Below are 18,691 nucleotides of genomic sequence, written 5' to 3'. Positions count from 1 at the left end.
AAACCTTTGGTGAGTGGGGGTTATGTGGGGCTGATGTACTTAAAAGAGAGCTTGTTTCTTTTCAGAGATAGGAAGATGGCAGGATGCAAGCCAGGACATAAACTCCTCTGTCTATCGAGAGGTGGAAGTTAGGATTACCGTGGCTGAAATGTGGAGCAAGTTTCAGGTCTAGATTCAGAATTTAATACTGGTATCTGATATCTTGTATGGATCAAACTGAAATCATTTTTTTCCAGCCTGATGATAGGGGATAGGGTTACTTTTCAAACTGCAGATTCTTAACTGTGTCTGATGCTTTGAATCCCCTTCTTGAAGTACAAACTGCAATGGGTTCCTCCAAAAACACTTGAGAAGCCTTTGCTCTTCCCTGTTCAGGAAGGTCTTGCTGCACTTTGATTCAGAGGAAGCTCTTCCTCATCATTTATTTTTTTTTGCAGCTACAAAGTCTTTGCTTGATTCCCCAGCTCAGGACAAGGATATCACAAATGGGCTTCAAAGATGCAGTGGTATTTGAAACTGCCTGGGACCTGTGTCCTGGTACCTCTTTGATTTACTCAGATCCAGATAAAATTCACCAACTTCGTTGTGTGTGATGAGAAAGTACATGTAATGATTTGATACAAAATCTTTCACACTCTTTGGAAAAAGCTTTTATAGGGATACTGCTGTCAGATTTCATACAATTCCTAGATACAAATTGTGAGCATGGCACAGTGTTGAAATGGTGCAAGTCACCTGGCTCCTAGCTGCCGGTAAACAAGATACAGCTGGCAGGAGATGCTCACAAAGTTCAGTTCTAATTTGTCCCTTATTCCCACTGTACTTGTTAGCATAACATTTCCTTCCTTAGGATTTCTGAAGGTAATAAAGGGGAAAGAAAACTAAAGGTGAAAGTATACACAATGGATTCAAAGTGGGAACCCAGCATGCTGGAGAGTCCTTCAAGCACCAGCGAGGAACGTCGTGTTTGATCAGCCTTTGCAGGCTGTAGCACTGACAGGAGCTAATTGCAATTACTGGGAGACAATGTTAACACGCTCTCTTGAGTATGTTGCACTGTTCCCATCAGAGTCATGCTGAAACAGTCACTGTCATGCAGTTGCTGCTGTGCTCTGTATCAGTGCTGTAAGTCCATGCTAGAGGAAATTCTGCCTTCAGGTCTCTCTCCTCCCTCCTTTGCCTTTCCCACTTGCCCAGCCCTTGCCTATAAGTGCCATGGCAGTTCCATGATGGCACAGCATTTACAGCGTCTGATCTGGAGTGGGCTGCTGTCCCCACTGCTGTCTTGTGCTTTGCAGAGTTTGCCAGTGCTTCACCCCAAGGTACATCCTGAATCATACTAACCATGCTCATGTTATTTCCCTATTAATTACTGATTTGACTCTTAATTGTTATTGTTAAGATTCAGATATTAGAAAGGTCTGCAATAAAGAGTAGTCAATATTTCGGACAGCATTTCCACTTTGTGAGTCAGTCTATGTTAGACTGTGGTTTCACACCTGGCTGACTCATTGCTTGCAGCACTGGGAGGGGAGGTGAGGACCTTTGGGTCTAGCAATGCCAGATTTGAGCTGTCTCCTGTCCAGATATGCTGGAGCCTTGGGAGGAGTTTGCACCAACCTCAGGGAGTGGGTCATCATCCTGTGAGTTCCTGCAGGAAGGAGATGGTCCCTCAGAAGCAGCAGGCAGCTTCTGGACATAGCTTGCTTACAGGATGATGAAGCTTCTGAAGTCAGATGGTAATTGTGTGCTGAAGTTACGTTTCCCTAGAACCTTTTCTTTCTGTGATTTCCCCAGGCATAGTTCTTCTGCTGGGGCTTCTTCTTGCCCAGCTGATCTCTTTTGTGTTGTTGTTTGTGTTTTTTTTCCCCAGGCCCACGTGTTTGATCTGAACGTTAATAAGTATGAAGCTCTGTGCTCCCAGGTAGTGGTGGACAAGAAGAAAAATAAGATAACCCATATCCAGTTTAACCCTGTGCACCCTGTTGTCATCATTGGAGATGAGCGAGGCCAGGTTACCTGTCTGAAGCTCTCCCCCAATCTGCGCAAGATGCCCAAAGTAAGTACAACTGAGAGACCAAACCACAGCAGGTCTCTTCTTGCCTTCTATTACTGTCCTTTCTACACTGTGCAATGATGTTGGCAAAATGGCTCTCCCTTGCAGAGTGCCTAAGATTACCCCAAGCCTCCTTCTGTTCTTGTCGGTGTAACAAAGCATAATTCACTCCTGGGCGGGAGAATGGAGTGGTGGTGAGGCAGTTTGATCTCTTTGGGGTTATTATGGATCAGAAAGAACTTTCTCATAGTGCTTCAGGCAAACCTACAAACTCTATGGAGGTTCGTAGATTTCCCAAACATCGTATCTTGTCTGAGCTTTGGGTTTTGTTTGCAAAACTCCTGGAAACTTGAATAAAGGTGATATCAGTTGCCCCCTGAGACCTCCTGCAAAGCCTGTGCTGCCAGTCTTCTTGCTCCTCTGGATCATCAGAGCCTGTGCTCTGACCACTGTGTCACCCCTCCTGTAAATGAGCAAGTGCTGTTTAATTCAGCAAGGAGTCATGGGATCCTAGTTCCAGGAGACAGCAATGAAATGTACATGCCTGTATGAGTTGGCAGAGCCCCTTTTCCCACCCAGCCATGAATGCCAGTCTTGCAGGATGCTGAGCCTCTCCCACACAGCACCTTTATTAGACTTTCTGGGTTTCCTCCAGCCACAGACTGTATTGCTGCAAATGCATCATCATTTCTGATCCCATGTAATTCTCATAGCCAGTTACCCTTTGCTTTATAGAGCTTTTTCAGTTTCAGGCTTTTTAGAATTGATCCAGGAAAGCAATATCTCAGGGTGATCATTTTTTATTCATATACCTCCAAAGGTTTTATATACCCTACCCACCAGATATGTAAGGTGAGGTCTTTGGCCAGAAACTAATCACCCTGGTGTCAGTCCAGAACGTTCTGTCTGATTTTTAAAAAGTCCTTTCTTCTGGACGCCACTGGAAATACAAACTTCCTTGTGCTGAGAGAGCGTAGAATACTGAGCAGTGTGGCAGTCTGTTTAGAGGTGATGGAGCTATGGAGGAGAATGTCCCATAAGTTCCATGCCTTTGCATTTCCATTAAAACTACAGCCTGAGATAACCCAAACTATCAGGGCTGCCACCAGCTTGGCTCAGGACAAGTTTCCTAGCTGATTTATGAGTCCTTTCTGGCATGGCTGAGCACTGTGTCTGCCACTGGCCCTGGTTTCATAAGGGTTCACCAATGGAGATGGGTCACAGGCACAAGTGTGGCTGCTCTCCAGCACAAACCTGGCTATCAGGTGAGCAGCACCCAGCAATACTCTGCCACGGGTCAGAATAAATCTGATTGTCTCCTCCACTCCTTATGGCCAGCAGCAGCCCTCCACACAGGTATAAATGTCATTAACTCTTCAATTCTCTTCCTTTGCAAACTTTCTGCAGAGGCAAATTGCATGCTTGACAAAGCTGAGTTTACTTACTGCTGACCTTAAACCTATAGGTAGCACATCCCAAGCAGCACATAAACGGGATGGAAACGGGCTGCTGCTCTGGTGTTATTAAGCCATCTATCTTCCACTTCTTGGTTTGGTTTGAAGGGACACTGAACACTGAATTAAATGTTTCCTCCACATGTGGAGGAAAAAGAGGAATGTACAGGCATGGCTGACAGTGTGTGCAGCTCCCCTGGCTGCAGCCAGCTCTTCTCAGAGAGTGAGGAGAAATTAAAACAGATGGCGTGCAGGGTGGAAAGAGCAGTGGTGGCTCACAAGTGAATGAGTGGCAGGGGTTTCCGGGCCCATCTTTTGTGGCCAGACGATGGTGACCACAGCCCTTTTCACAGCTACTGCGAAAAGGTGATTTGAAAGAGGTAAGTGAAGCCCTGGCAGGGCAAGCAGTGCCATCCAGTGCATCTCCTGTACTCCTCCTAGCTGTGTCAGCACCAGCCTCCATGTCCATAGTGAAAACCTCCAGCTGTAGCTGCATGAGCATCATCTTGCCATGGGGATTCAGATGCACTCTAACAGTATTGATCCCCTGAGTCTGTTTGAAATCTGCGTGCTCTATAAACCCTTACCATGTGCTATCAGCTTCCTCTGTAAAATGTCTTAACTTCTTGCCCTTTTCTGGGAGTTAACGGGAGCAGAATATCCATAGATATTTAAAAGTGCAGAGAGCCTAGAAGGATGTGAAGGAGCCCTTGCATCCCAGCTGTCCCACGCAGACAGACAAACCTGTTTGCACCTGGTGAATATCCATATTCCCCAGTCCAGCCTCTCCAGGGACTGATCACAGAATCACAGAACTGTAGGGGTTAGGAGGGACCTCTAGAGAGTCCAACCATTTAGTCCATTTAGTCCAACCCTCCTGCCAAAGCAGCTCCCTACAGCAGGCTGCACAGGTAGCGGGTCTCCAGAGAAGAAGAGTCCACCACCTCACTGTGCAGCTGTGCCAGTGCTCCATCACTGCACTGTGAAGAAGTTCCCATGCACATTTGTACAGAACCTCCTAGGTATCAGTTTGTGGCAATTTCCTCTCATCCTATCACCATGCACTGCTGAGAAGAGTTCAGCCTTGTCCCTTTGCTCCTTAGATATTTATAGACGTGGATCAGATCCCCTCTGAGTCTTGTTTATTCAAGGCTGAACAGACCCAGGTCTCTCAGCCTCTCCTCATAAGGGAGGTGTTCCACGCCCTTTATCATCTTTATGGTCCTCCACTGAACCCTTTGAGGAGATCTCTGTCTTTTTTGTACTGGGTAGCCCAAAACTGGACACAATACTCACCAAGGCAGAGTAGAGGGGAAGTATCACTTCCCTTGACTTGCTGGCCACGCTCTTTTTAATGCACCCCAGGATGCCATTGGCAAAATCCCTGCGAAGTCCTAAGGGGAAATCTACCTGAAACCCAGAAGAAGCCAGAGATGGTGCTCCTGGGGCTTATGGCCTCCACATCAGCTGACTCAGCTGCCTGGTTTGTGTTTGCTGACTCCTTTAGAGATGGACTGATCTTACAGAGCTCAGTGTGTCAGTGGGGCAGGACAGCCATGGGGTCATCCATGTCCCACAACCTCTCTGTATTGATGTCACATGGGTCTGCCTGTGAAGCGTCTCTGCCAGCATCCCACACAGCTGGGATAGCACTTTTGACAGGTATGACTAGCAGACTGATCACCTTTTTTAGAGAGAGCTCTTAATAGCCACGTGTCAGTCCTAACCCTCTTTCTTACCCTAAAAATAGATGCGGTGCTGTCTGCTCCACGTGCTGCGGACTGCTCGGCTGCCACTGCACTTCCGGGATAGGGCTCACTGGATGAGGCTGAGCTAACTTCATCCCAATGGGATTTCAGCAGCTCTGAATGTATTCTGATTTTCCTGTTAGTTAATAGTGTGGTGGGTTACTGGAACTGAGGAGAGTCAGGACTCTTGGGTTCTCATCAGGCTTTAGTTCATTTGTTCACATCCTTGAGATATAAGGCAAGGTTCAAGAGCTCAAAAAATAATTTTCAGGTTTGATATGCAGCTTAATCAGCTCATGTTTGTAAAATACTTTGGAATCGTTAAGAAGTGTTTTTAATAGTCCAAGTTTTGCTATCACAGCAATATCACAGCCTTGTTTATGAGTGCTTGGCAGAAATAAGCCAACAGGGGGAACCTTTGAAAGCACTCAGGTTGCATTTTTTAGAAGTGACTTTCACCAAGACAGAGAATAATAGGTTCAGAAATGCCTGAAACTCCCTGTGAGCTTTGGCCTCCTAAATCCTTCAGTGGCACACGGGAACAGTTGCCCTTGGTGTGGAGAGAAAGGCAGGGACAGGTACTCTGTCACCTACCAGGCTGTGTCGAGAGCAGCCTTGTGCCAAGCAGAGCAAGTGTCCTACATCCTTACTCGAGTTATCTGGGCTCTGGAGCCCTCCCCGTGAACTGAGGTCTCTGCGGCAGGGACTTCTCCATGCCTTGAGGTAGCAAGCTCTATTTTCATGGGTTGTGAGCCTGGTAGAGGCTTTCTGTGCCTGTCGCTCTTGTCCCTAGATCATACGAGGTTCTGGGAACACACTAAGTATCTCGGAACACACTAAGTATCTGGGAACACACTAAGCGTCAGGGAACTGCTAAGGATCAGCTCCAAGAGCCTGGAGAGCATGGAAATTGGGGAGGGAAATGTCTAAGCATAAACCTTGTGGGAAGAGCAACCACAAGGCAGAGAGAGGAGCTTGCAATCATCACTGCAAAACTGAAGTTCGCATCCAAACTGCCACCAGCATGGCCCTGCACTGTGTGTGCTGAGCAGTCATCTCCCCAAGCATTCATCCCTGCTTGGGCAGAAAGCTCTTGACAACAGACATTTCACTGCCCAAGCAGAGAGACTGCTTTGGATCCTTCTGCTGAGAGCTCAGAGCTGGGGCAGAAGTGTTTGCAGCATTTTAAGATGGAGCACCAAGAACAAGTGGCTCTCTGCTGTCATCCAGGCCACTTTCGGACTCCAAGTGCTCCCTAAATATTGCAGCAGTCATTAGGCAAGAGTTGTTTAACTAATAAAATATTGTTCCTAATTTATAACGACCTTGGTGTTGAGTTCACCCGAGGGAAGCATTGCTGGCAGAGCTGTTTAATTAGTAAGCCTTTCGGGTTTCATTCCTGAAAAGAAATTAAAGCATTTTGTCATCACAGTCAGAAGAATGTAGCTGCTTGTGGGCCTTGGTTTGTTCTTAAAGAATGCTGCTCAAATAGTACAAACCAACAAGGCTGAAGGCAAATAGGAGAGGATCAAAAAAATGCAAAGTGTTTTCAGAAATGTTGGGAGAGCATAGCAGAGTGGGAGAAAACAAAAAAGTCAGTCAAACAAAGCACATAAAGCAGCCTCTGCTGAGGCTGTATGAAAGTTCTCGGACAGTGCCCAGGCTTACAGCCAGGGAGCCAGCAGCCTCCTGGTCTGCCAGTTGGCTCGTTTATTTGTACCAGATTATCTAGGATGATCATTTCATCCTCTGTACCTGTGGGCACATGCGCGAGTCCAGTGCTGGCTACAGTGATGCTGCTTTTGGTAGCTGCAGGGGTGTTACAGCATCTGGTGGGGACAGACCTGACCAGCACAGGGAGAGGAACCCGGACTGCCTCCCTCTGTCCCAGGATGTGCAACCCATCTGCTGGTGGGGACAGCCTGTATTTACAGAAGCCTTAGATTAGATGTACTCTCCAAGGTCACATCAGCACTGGACTAGTGAGTGGTTTAGCACTGGAGAAAGTACATTTTGTCCCCAAAATTATTGTTTCTACAGTTCTGAAGTGTTATTCAGTTTAAGAGACGACTTGCTGTTCCTTTCCAAATGTTTCAAGGGTTTCATACTTCTAGTGGTGGTGTTCCAGTGCTGCTGTTTTCATGCAAATGTTGCTCTGTCATTGAGATTCACACAGTCACTTCTGTGCAGCTTGATGATGGCAGGATTTCCTTGTGCCTTCAGGGCTGGCTAATTGTGCAGTGACCCGAAAGCACTGAGAGCAGCGCTGGAGGAATTCGGTACTGAGCACTGTTGTGCCTTGCCTCTATCGAGGCTGCTGCTTCTGGATGCAGCTTGGCCCCTGATAAGGAGGCAGATGCAGATGATAAGCTTCAATCCCATAAAAACTGATCTGCAGCTTGATAACTTTTCTTCCTCTGAGGTTTGTCAAAGCTGTTTGATTTCCTTTCAGTCCTTCTCCTGTTGTTTGGACTGGTTGCAGATAGCTACTCTCTGCACTGCTAGGGGAGCAGGTGAGTGCTGCGAGGAGGATCCAGGGACTTGTGAAACCCCACAGCTGCCCCTTCACAGCTCTCTGTATTGCCTGCATAGTTCATTTAAGAACAGGTGGTTTCAGCAGTGATACACAGTGTCTCAGCAATGAGTGAGCACCAGTTTGCTTTAACTCTGGAGCTCACTGCCTTATAACCTTCCTTTTCTGGTGTCTTAGCCTCTCAGGGTGCTGCAGGGATCCCCCAGGTCTCTGGTACCTGCAGAACACTCAGATGCCATGACCTTGAGCTATGTGTACACTGTTCCTTTGTGTTGCTGACCAGGAGGGAGTTGGGGCTCTCCCTCAAGTCACTGTCTTGGGTCAGGAGAGCTCTTGGTGAGCAACTACAAGCAGCACTCCCTCATTGGGATTTATACGTATCTGGGCAGAACAGCTGGCAGACCAGGTCTGGAGGGCAGCAGCAAGTGATGTGCTTGCCCACTGGCCTCACTGTGTGCTTTCTGCACTCCCCTGGGCTGGAACAAGGCTCTTGACACACAGAGGAGAGGTTCTGGCTCTTTCTCAGCTCTTTCTTGCTGGGTTATGAGAGCTCAGGCTGTCTCCTCTCCCAGAATTAACTCTGCAATGGAATTATCTCAGCTAGAACAGCTATAAACCCTGCAGACCTCAGGAGAACACTTCTGTGAGGTACCTTTGTCACAGTGGTCGTGCATTCCCCTCTGCCTTGATAGCCAGTGTCTGGCTTATTAAAGCAGCATGCAATCCATCTTGTACCCCATCTGATAAGTCCTAGGTGTTTGTGCTTTCCTGCTTTTCACCCTCCCCTGGCATCCTGTGCCAGGCTGGGCTCACACAAAGTTCTGCTGCAGAGAGAAAGGCAACAGCCTGATCTCTGTATGGGTGGTACTTCAGTGTTCTGAGCTGCAAGAAAGGCTGAGCATATAATAAAGGGGAGAAGGATGAGCTGGGAAAGCAGCTGTGCTCCAGCATTGACCGTGGTGCCAGCAGGAAACCCAGCACTGGAGGCCCTTATGAACAGGTCAGAGGCACGTCTGTAGGTGTGTGTTGCTCTGAGCCTGCCTTGGAGCAGGGTGGCTGAGACAGTCCCCATAGTGCTGGCCCTAAGACACAATGAGGCCAGCAAGAGGCCATGTGTGCAGCTCGCCTGTGTGTGTGTGTAGCATTGCTTATGTCCTCTGGCCATTCTGCTATGCAGAACTGTGACTCACAATAGTAAATTCACATATACCAAGAGGAATATTGGCATGAGCTGGCAAAACCATTCTCCCCTGCCCCTTTCTCCCTCCTTCCTTCCTTTTCCCCTCCTGCTCTGAGAAAACACATTGATTGATAGGAAGAGCTCCACTGCCTCCCAGCATATTTCTCCACTATCCACCAATGGAACAGATCCTGTTTTGGGATTGCAAGCCCAAGATGATGGGGCTGTGCAGCTGTGGAGAACTGTTTCAGCAGTTTCTCATTCTTCTTGACCAGAATTCGAAGCCTTTGGATATCTGTCTGGACATATGCCTGCACATATCTGTTATGCATGGGAGGTTAGCTCTGTGGCACAAATCCAGATGCCTGATTGTGTCACACTACAGATACAAAGAGTTCTGGCTCCTGGGCAGAGATGTGGCAACCCTAGACAACAGCACAGCAAGGAGAGCTAACCCAAATAAGCAATCAGGAGATCTAAAGGACTTGACTCTTTCATTAAACCTGTGTTCTTTATAATCAGTGAAACAACTTCTGGCTTGCACTGAAGGATGTGAAAGGAGAAAAGAGTTCTGTCTGTGAAACCCAAGTGTGAAACCCAAGGTCAAAGAACTGAAGGTTTTCTTCTTTTTATCATTCCTGGCCACGTGGCTCCAATCTTGTTTTTGTTGTGTAATGGCACTTTCTGTGACCTCTCTCTTTGGCAGTTGGTGGAGAGGTTTCATCATATTTACAGGTTATTTTAAGCTGTAGTCAATTCTCAGTGGTCTAGATGAAGCGTGTTTAGTATGTGAAATGGTAACACTGTCAATTGGAGCAAGAAAATGTCCCGATTTAGGAAAATTCAATAGTACTTATGAATTGTTTCTAAAGTGCGAGCCTTATCCTATGAGATCCTGAGGTTGCTGTCTGGAGGTTAATGCACGTGTGCTGGGACTGGCTCTGACTTACTGGTGTCCTCTTCGAAGATCTGCATAACTGAAAGTGGTGCAGGGCTGCTCATTGCATCGCTAGGGATTTGGAGAGGCTCTGGGGAAGGATTAGTTTTTGTGATCAGTAATAATCCAATCACTGAGCTAATGTCCCTCACTTGAAATAAATCTGGTGTCTTTCCATTGAACTTGCTTTTTCTTGGGTAGTCAGGAGTAACTGAAATCTGAATTGGGACAAGTGAAATGGTTTTGATGGTGCCCTTTTTTTGCTCCTTTCTTTGCAGTCCTCCACACTGGCACAGTTATGTTGCCAAAGAACTGCTTTGTGTGAAGGCTTTGCATCCACTTCCTCATGGACAGATGGTGTCTGTGCTTTGGCGTCCTCCTGGCAGCCCGGGCATTGCTCCTCTGCTGTCAGAGGAACCCATCACTTCCTGCCCTGGGAAATGCCTAATGCATGAGAATAAGGAGTCCTGATTTACATCCTAAGAAGGCTTTCATTTTGAGATTGCCTTAGCATGCCTGTTCAGCTTCCACAGCTCCTCTGAGCCGAAGTCTCTGCTTTCTCCCACACTTCAAGAGCTGTTTGGTGCAGAGAAGTGGGCACAGCTCAGTGCGAAGGCAAGAGAGGCACTACCCAGCCCCTGAGGCAGCTTGGCTTGCCTCTCTTCCCTGTTTCTTTCTTTAGCTACCCTCTGTGTGTTCCTTTCTGTGCACATGATTTAAATCCTCTCCAGAAAACTGGGAGATCCTTAGAAACCACCACTTCTTTAGGTGAATGACAGCCCCAGCACAAAGGCAGAGTGAGCTCATGCCAGCCGAAGCCCCGTGGGAACAGGCTGCTCTCAAAGCATGCCCTTGGCAGCATCAGTGAAGGAGGCTCTTTGGGATGCTGCCTGCCTGCAGCCCCTAGGGCAGAGCCTTTCAATGCTCAGAACCTGCTGAGGCCTCCCATCTTCCTGCAGTGTCCATCACAGGAAGAAAGCTGGATGAAGGGACAGGACACACTCAGCAGGAATGACAAGGCAGGCAAGCGCAGAGCTCTCAGAAAGTGGGCTTTACTCTTCCTCAAGCTTTTTATTGCTTGTGATATTACGTATCTTATTCCTGTGCGTTGTCCCTCCTCGGAGAGCCTTTGGCATCTGCTGCAGCAACGAAATCAGGAAATCTGACATGGCCTGGAGTGGGAAGGAGTCTGGCTACAAAGGCTGGGGGAACAGCTTGAGATTGACATATCCCAGTAACTCCTCCCAAGCTGCTGCCAGAGCCTGACACAGCCTTCCCCAAACAGCCAGTCTGGCCTGAAAAGTGCTGAAACTGCCGGGGCAGACAGAGAGGGCAAGTGTGCCTGTAAGGCTGTAAAACCCATCCCAAACACATGGCTGCAAAATGCCCCTTGCTTGCAGACTTTGCCTGCTTGACTCTGGATGCAAAGATTTATAGAGCTGTATGGCCCTGCTAAACCTCCGTGTCCTCGCATGGAGCTGATCAGCCTGTGCTGCTCCCAGCCCATGCTGAGCACACTCACACCATCCACCAGTCTCCTCTGAAAGAAAAGGAGACACCTGCGCCAGCAGGCTGGCCAAATAATGGCCCTTGCTCAAATTAAATTGATGGGCTCAATGGGGAATTGTTTAAATGATAGGAGGGAAGGAATTGCAGATGAATAAAACGTTTTGCCACTCATGGTGATGGAGCTGACGCAAGAGGATTATTTTTATCCCATGGCGAAAAGGAAGAGCCTTGCAAAGTGGAGGAGAAGAGGGTCTGCCTAGCAGTGCTGCTGGCTGCAGGAGTGGCAATCGCAGCAGCTCAAAAGCTTTCCCAGAGGGAAGCTGCTGCCCTTAGGTTCACTGGCTGTTTCTGTGATGCGGGATGCCTAGTGCTGACCATGCAGGGTCATCTCAGGGCACAGTCCCCCTGCTATCCCCTGCTCCTGCATCCTAATGGGGAAATGCCTCCTCTTTTGTTTTTACATCCCAGTCTGTATCCCACGAGCCACATACTTGCTGCATGGTTTAAATTCCCATTCTACCTTCCTAGACACCTGCAGCTTTCCCATCTGTTCCAGTGTCCAAGCTCAGCAGGAGCGCTGGCCGAATCCCCAGTAGCTGTGGACTGTGCGTGTTACACAGCACATTCCTCTGGGCTGGCAGCTCTGGGTGCAGCCATTTGGAATGACAGGTTTTGCCAGCTTTAACCCATCTTACCTGGATCTCATGCCTTACCTGAGGATCACAGTATCGAAGAGTATCAGTGGCATCTCCTGAAGTTGAGGTAAATGTCATCCATGTCTTTTCTGTCCACAGGATTAATTATCTTGTTGCAAAATTAAATCAAATTGGTTCAGCATGACTTATTTGGTATAAATCCTTGTCAGCTGCACTTACAAACAGATTGTTGGCTTGTTCCATACATCTCCTGGAAAGCAAGGTTAAGCTGATGGTTCTGAGGTTCTCCTTTTTTAGCACAGTTACATTTGCCATTTTCAGCTTTTCAATCCGTCATCCTTTGATATTCCTCAAGACAAATGCTTTGGATTATGCATGCTAGGTCAACCCTGTGTGAAGACAGCTGCCTCTCCAATGGGCTGCTGTGTCCAGGATGGTCTAACACTGTCAGTAAGCCAGTGCCTGTGGGCAGGCAGAGATAGCATCCTTTATTAGACAAACAAATATACGTGTGAAGAAGAGACAAGTGCATGTGCCCTACAGCTTGTGCTTTATCAGTTGAGCTAATAAAAAGCATTGCCTCTGCCAGTCTGTGCCGAGCACACTCCAGCCCAAGCCTGGCTAGAGCTGAAGTCTCACCACTTGTTGCTGGTATTGCTGTGGTGTCCCAAGGATCCCAGGATCACAGAAGGAGCATGGGTGTGAGCGGAGTTTGCTCTCTGCACTTTCACGTACCTGCCTCCTCCGTCTTCCTGGTGATGATATTGAGTTGGCATAAAAAGTCAGGTACCAAAACCAAAATGACCAGAAACTGGCTGCATGACTGCAGCTGAGACTGTAGGATAAGGTCTCCCACTCTGATCTGCTTGGAAGGAACCTGCTAAGCCAGGGAAAGGAGCTCAAAGGCGCTCATTTCATCTGGCCTGGGCAAACCACAGGACAGCCAGTGGGAGTGCAGGATGTTAATAATTTAGTTTCTTTCATGTCATTAAAAAAAAAGTGCTGGGGTTTGCTGCACAGTTAGTGTTTGCAATAGAGCAGAGCCAGCGAGCAAAAGGCTCTTGGGTTTCAATTACAACTGTTTGTTCAAGGAGAAAAGCTGTGCTATGAAAGCACAGCATCCCTGATGCCTCCTGCAGCCCAGGGGCTGGGGAAAGAGGGAGAAGGGAATTCATGCTGCAACTGGAGAGGCTGAAAGAGGCTGGAAGGTTGTAGAGGAAAGCATGAATTCCCAATGTGATGCTGAAACACAGAGCCAGACCCAGTCTGGCTGCTTCTTGGGAAGTAATTCAGAGTAGGAGTGAAACTGCTGCCTGGGAGCAGCAGTAGTAAATCCTTCTCTGGCTGCACATCTCCAGGTTTGACACTTCAGTGGAGGTGATGAAAAATGCAAACTAAGTCTGGGAGGAACAACAAGGTTGATCTGAGGTCTGGAAAGCATAATTTCGTGGAGTTCTTCAGGGCCTTGAAAATAAATTAAGCAATGACTTGATCTCAGCCTAAAAGCACCTGCAAATGGAAGAGATTTGCAACAGTGGAAGGCTCTTTAAATTAGCAGAAAAGAGATATAATGGGATTTCTCAGCTGACTGCAGCCGAACATTTTCAAACAAGGACAAGAGCCTACACATTTAGAGTGTCACTAGCATATCTGCATCCCTCAAATTCCTTCAAATCAAAACTCCCTGTTCTGTTGTAGCTCCAGGAAAGTCATTGGTTCGATGAGTTTACTCACTATTGCTGTGCACATCATAAAGGTTTTGTAACTTCTACTAAACCTGCTTCTGCCTTTGGTCTTCCTGAAGTGATCTGAGATTGATGGATGGCGTTACAGAGGAAGATTCACAGCGTTGATAAAGAGGAGTTCACAGCTTGAGACAGCCCAGGTAGCTTTATATGAAGAGATTTACAGGCTCCTGGACTCTTCATTTCTCTTGATTCTGGCTTATTTACTAGTTCATGTGTTAGAAAATCAAACTGTAAGCACTCAGAGATAACAAAGTGTTACTGTAACAGCAAACATGGGACTGTCAAGGACAAGACATGGTAAATCAATGTTATCCTGTCTGCCATTGAAATAAGCCTAGTGGGAAAAGATATACTCACCTGTCGTGCGTGGAGAGTATGTAATCTCCCATCTTAATTTATTTCAGGCTGGAGCTTTCCCAGTTGTCAGTAAGCACAGGGAAATAGTCCTCACCTTCTGTTCCCTGGCATGTCAGCTCTCAAAGACCCAGCACAGTGTTCTCCTGGGTCCTCTGGCCTTCTGCTCCCCATGGGCATTCTCCACTGCTTCCTGGTTGTCACTGGAAGACCTTCCTTCCTCTCTTTATTTCCCTTTAACACCAACCTTCAAATTGGTACATCAGCCTTTTGATACCCTGGGATGAGAGATGTAGGCAGCCTGTCCCCTGGTACAGTGTGCTGGCATTCCCCAAAGGCTGGGAAATAGCTGCCCTGTGGAGAGCAGGGTCACTCTGGTCCCGACTATGTTCAAGTCAGAGCCTTCCCTGATTCAGTTTGTGGCTGTTGTGTCTCAGTTTCCTGCCATGCACTCCTGTGACGATCCATTCTCTGTCTTGCTACCCTCTTCCTGAGTGCAGGCAGGCTCCTGTTAGGTCCCCAAAGCCCTCACTGCTCTGGGCTAAACCAGCTCAGCTCCTGTGGTGCCTCCTCAGGCTCTGTAGCCCCAAGCCATCCTGGTAGTCTTTGCTGGGCTCAATTTGGTTTCCTGTCATTTCATTTCATGCAAACTACTTTCTACTTCCCTTCCCGCAGGTGGAACTGGAACTCTTCTATCAATTAACTGAAAATTAAGATTTTTACAATCTATTTTTTTTTCATCACCAGAGGCAGCAAACAGAAGCACTGAGCCAGCATAGCCATCATCTCCTTATCTCACCTCTTTCCTCCCTACGAAGCTCCTTTCCTTTTTTTTTTTCCAGGGACTGTGTATGTGATAGCAGATAGCCCTGGGGACACGAGGTGAGACGGTTCAGCTCTTTGCTAGCTCCCACTTCCCAAAGCTTCTTTCATTAACTACTCTCACCTCATTTTTCTTAATTAACACCTTCTGCCTTTGAGCTGCCTGCTTGCATTAGATCCTCCTGAAGAAAATCTACTTAAGCTTTATCCACTGTAGGACACAATATACTGAACATTACTAGAGTGACAGCTAGTCTTACTCCGTAGCACTGCACTGGGGTTGAGCGTGATTAACACCCTTGGATCCGGTAGCTTTCTTGGGCTTTGCATGTCTCTCCTGAGGGAACCTTCTCACATAGTTGTGTAAATGCCTTTCTTCAGACTTCTGACGCTCATCCAGTTGACAAGTGCATGGCTGAGCTAAGCCAGGGGGTTCTGAATGTTATTCCTGGAGTGGAATGAATAAAAGGCTGAAAAATAACTCCAAAGAAAAGTTGTCAGGGGTTTGCTCTCAGTCTGGGATGGTATCTCAGAACAGATTCTTCTTGGAGGGTTGTTTATTGAGCTGACTGGCATTTCAGCCTTTCCATTCACACCCTGGATGATGCAGGAGATTGTTGACTTAATGTGGCAAGGACTATAACGATTTTGGGAGACTTTGGGTCAGATGTCTGTGCGACCTTGTAACACTGGGGAGATGGATTGAAGGTGGTGAATTCTGCAAAGACCCGCTCAAGGTACTAAACCCACCTGCTAGCGGTGCTTGATTCCTCCTCAAGCTCGGAATAAGTTCCTGCAATCCAAGGACCCAGAGTTGCATTAAGGAGTCCAAATTGGCGAGCAAACCCATGCCTACCCTTGAGGCTGGCACATGGTCCCAGGATTGCATGGTTTCACACACTGGCCGTGCTCATGTCCTGTGTCACAGGACAGGACCGGCCGCAGCAAGTTGTGGACTCCACCTCAATGGTGAGAAGTTCAGCTCAAGCTGTACTCACTGCGTTAGCGCTCAAGCCCCATATGGTCACATAGGAAACATTGCATTTGTCTGTAGTTATATCAGGGGAAGTTGGAATAAATCAGCTCTGTTACAGGTTTTCTGCTGCTCTCGCTGGATTTCTGGCTGTCTGGCTCATTTACAGATGATTGCTGTGGGAGTTAAATTACAAGCAATAACCATTCACAACGATCCAGGCTTCTTAAGGATTTTATGGGCTAGGGGAGGGCAGTATTTCCCCAGTTACCTTCTTTTCACCTTCAGAGCAATTGCAGCTTTCACTTAGGGATTTTATGCATCTTTATGGCAAATAGGGTGTTAATGAAGGTGTAATTACTGGAATTAAATTTGGATTTAATTTTTGGAGAACAAGTGGCCATTTTTTTTTCTTTTGTTTCCTACTTGATTGCCAGCTGTGAAAACATATTTCAGGATTGTTCTTGGTGCAGAGTTACTTTAACAGTGTGGGGCATGCTGTAAAACAATGAGCTCAGCTCCTGCAGGGCTGTGTTTCATCCAACTCTTAAACGACTCTGAGTACCCTGCAGCATAATCAGCAGAGTGCCTGGAGAAGGCACCGTGTGTCACTTGGCATCTGTAGTGTCTGTGGTGGATCCACATAGTTAACTGTTTTGTCAGAGGAACCAGTAAGATATAGGAGGCTGCTACGATTTTATTTCTATGAAGCAATTGTTCCCACCATTCTCTAGGCCAGTTTAGGCTCAGCACTGATGGAGAAAGATAATTTTGGTTACCACCAAAATTTGGGACATCACCAGGTTCTTGTTCAGCCTTTCTGACTTCTACCCAGACCTGCAGCCTGACAACACACCTGGGGCTCCAGCAGCTCCTCACACTTGGACTATACCAGGAGGATCTGTGCTTTGACTTAGCTCAGAACAGAAAAGCCTGGGAAGAAGTGACCCCTCATGAGATGATGATCTGACCATGCCAGGGGAATCTGGAGCTAGAACCAATTCCTGAGTGTGGTGTGATCTCTACAATCTCTACGAAGGAGGCATCCCACAAAGAGCAGTGGTTGCCCCAGCTGTTTCCCTCTGTCCTAGCTAGAGTGACACAAGCAGTGAGGCAAGGATCAGGCCATTGTTGCGCATATATTTGCAGCCTGATTATGGTGACAGGTTCTGTAATGCTGTTCTTTTAATGTAGCTTACCTGCCCATTCTGTGTGTGTATCAGTTTCAGTTAAACTCTGCTAGTAGGACACTTCTAATCCTTAAACTTGGCAATTACTTTTCAAACACCTGTTGCTGCCTGCTGCTAGCTCTGCTGGCTAACCTCCTGCCATCAGTGGTGCTGGTGAGATGAGCAATAGAGAGATTATTACCTTGGGAAGTGCTCACCTTAAGGTCTTTACTGACTTCCACATCATTTTCTGTGCACTCTGCCGTTATTTTTACAGAATCATAGAATGGGTTGGTTTAGAAGAGATCTTAAAGCCTACCCAGTCTCAACTTCTTGCCATGGGCTAGTTGCTCCCCACCAGATCAAGTTGCCCAGGGCCCCATCCAACCCAGCTTTGAGCGTCTCCAGAGCTGGAGCGTCCACAGCTTCTCTATGACAGCACCTCACTACTCTCAAAGGAAAGTGTACTTCCATATATCTAACTAAATCTCCCTTCTTTTAAAGCCATTCCTCTTTGTCCTACTTCTATCAGATTATGTAAAAATTCAGTCCCCCTCATGCTTGTAAGCTCCCTTCAAATACTGGCCTTCTGGGCTTCAGGTGTACCCTGCTGGCTCACATCCAGCTTTTTGTCCATAAGAATCCCTGAGTCCTTCTCCACAGAGTTGCTCTCAGTTAAGTAGACATGTCTGGGATTGCTCTGATCGAAATGTCACACGCTGTACTTGGTCTTGTTGAACCTCATTTGGTTCATGTAGGCCCAATTTTCAAGCTTGTTCAGGTCCCTTTGGATGGTGTCTGTTTCTTCTATTGTGCCAACAGCACCAATCAGCTTGGTGTCTTCAGCAAACTTGCTGAGGGGATGCTCATTCCCACTGTCTACATCACTAATAAAGAAGCTGAGGAGCACCAGTCGTAAGGTGGACCCGTGGAGCACACCACTCATGTCCGGCCTCCACCTGGACACAGAGCCATTGGCCACAACCCTCTGGCTGTGACCATCCAACCAATTCCTTATCCACGGCGTAGCCCACCCTTCCAATCCATACCTCTCTGATTCAGAGATAAGGATATGGTGTGGGAGCATGTCCAAGGCCTTGCACAAGTCCAGATAAATGACATCAGGTGCCTTCCTTTGTCCACTGATGCTGTCATTCTGTCACAGAAGGCCAGCTGGTTGCTCAGGCATGATCTGCCTTTGGTGAAGCCATGCTGGCTGTCTTGGATCACCTCCTTATCTTGCATGTGCTTTAATATGGCTTGCAGGAGGATCTGCTCCATGATATCCCCAGGCACAGCGCTGAAGCTCACCAGTAGTTGCCCAGGTTTTCCTTCATGCCCTTCTTAAAAATGGGGAAGGGCAATATTCTGATGCAAAGAAGCTCCATTGGTTTCAGCAGCTGATTGAGCACATAGACCGAAGTCATCAATGGCAATGAAGGAATTGTGTTTTGGTACAACAGAGACAGAACAGTGAACATATGAAATTAATTGAGGCGCAGCATCCTGGTCAGCTACCCAAAGCAATGTACTCTGGGGAACATGCTTTAGC

At 47.4% G+C, this 18,691-nt stretch overlaps 1 protein-coding gene across 1 annotated transcript in view; it reads left to right on the top strand.

Annotated features, from left to right (window-relative positions):
- The window catches only part of DNAI1 (dynein axonemal intermediate chain 1), a 103,712-nt gene extending 101,367 nt beyond the window's left edge, over positions 1-2,345 (top strand). Inside the window, exon 18 of the mRNA XM_065740122.1 lies at positions 1,874-2,345. Coding sequence (XP_065596194.1) covers positions 1,874-2,137 — 264 coding nt within the window. The 3' untranslated portion in view covers positions 2,138-2,345. The remainder of the gene's footprint in view (positions 1-1,873) is intronic.
- The last annotated feature ends 16,346 nt before the right edge of the window (positions 2,346-18,691 follow it).

Source organism: Cyrtonyx montezumae, unplaced genomic scaffold (genome assembly GCF_038088225.1).
Source record: "Cyrtonyx montezumae isolate F1298 unplaced genomic scaffold, pur_monq_1.0 scaffold_25, whole genome shotgun sequence".
NCBI classification, from domain to species: Eukaryota; Metazoa; Chordata; class Aves; order Galliformes; family Odontophoridae; genus Cyrtonyx; species Cyrtonyx montezumae.
The sequence above is the reverse complement of the archived record's forward strand: the minus strand, read 5'-3'. Positions and strand labels throughout refer to the sequence as shown.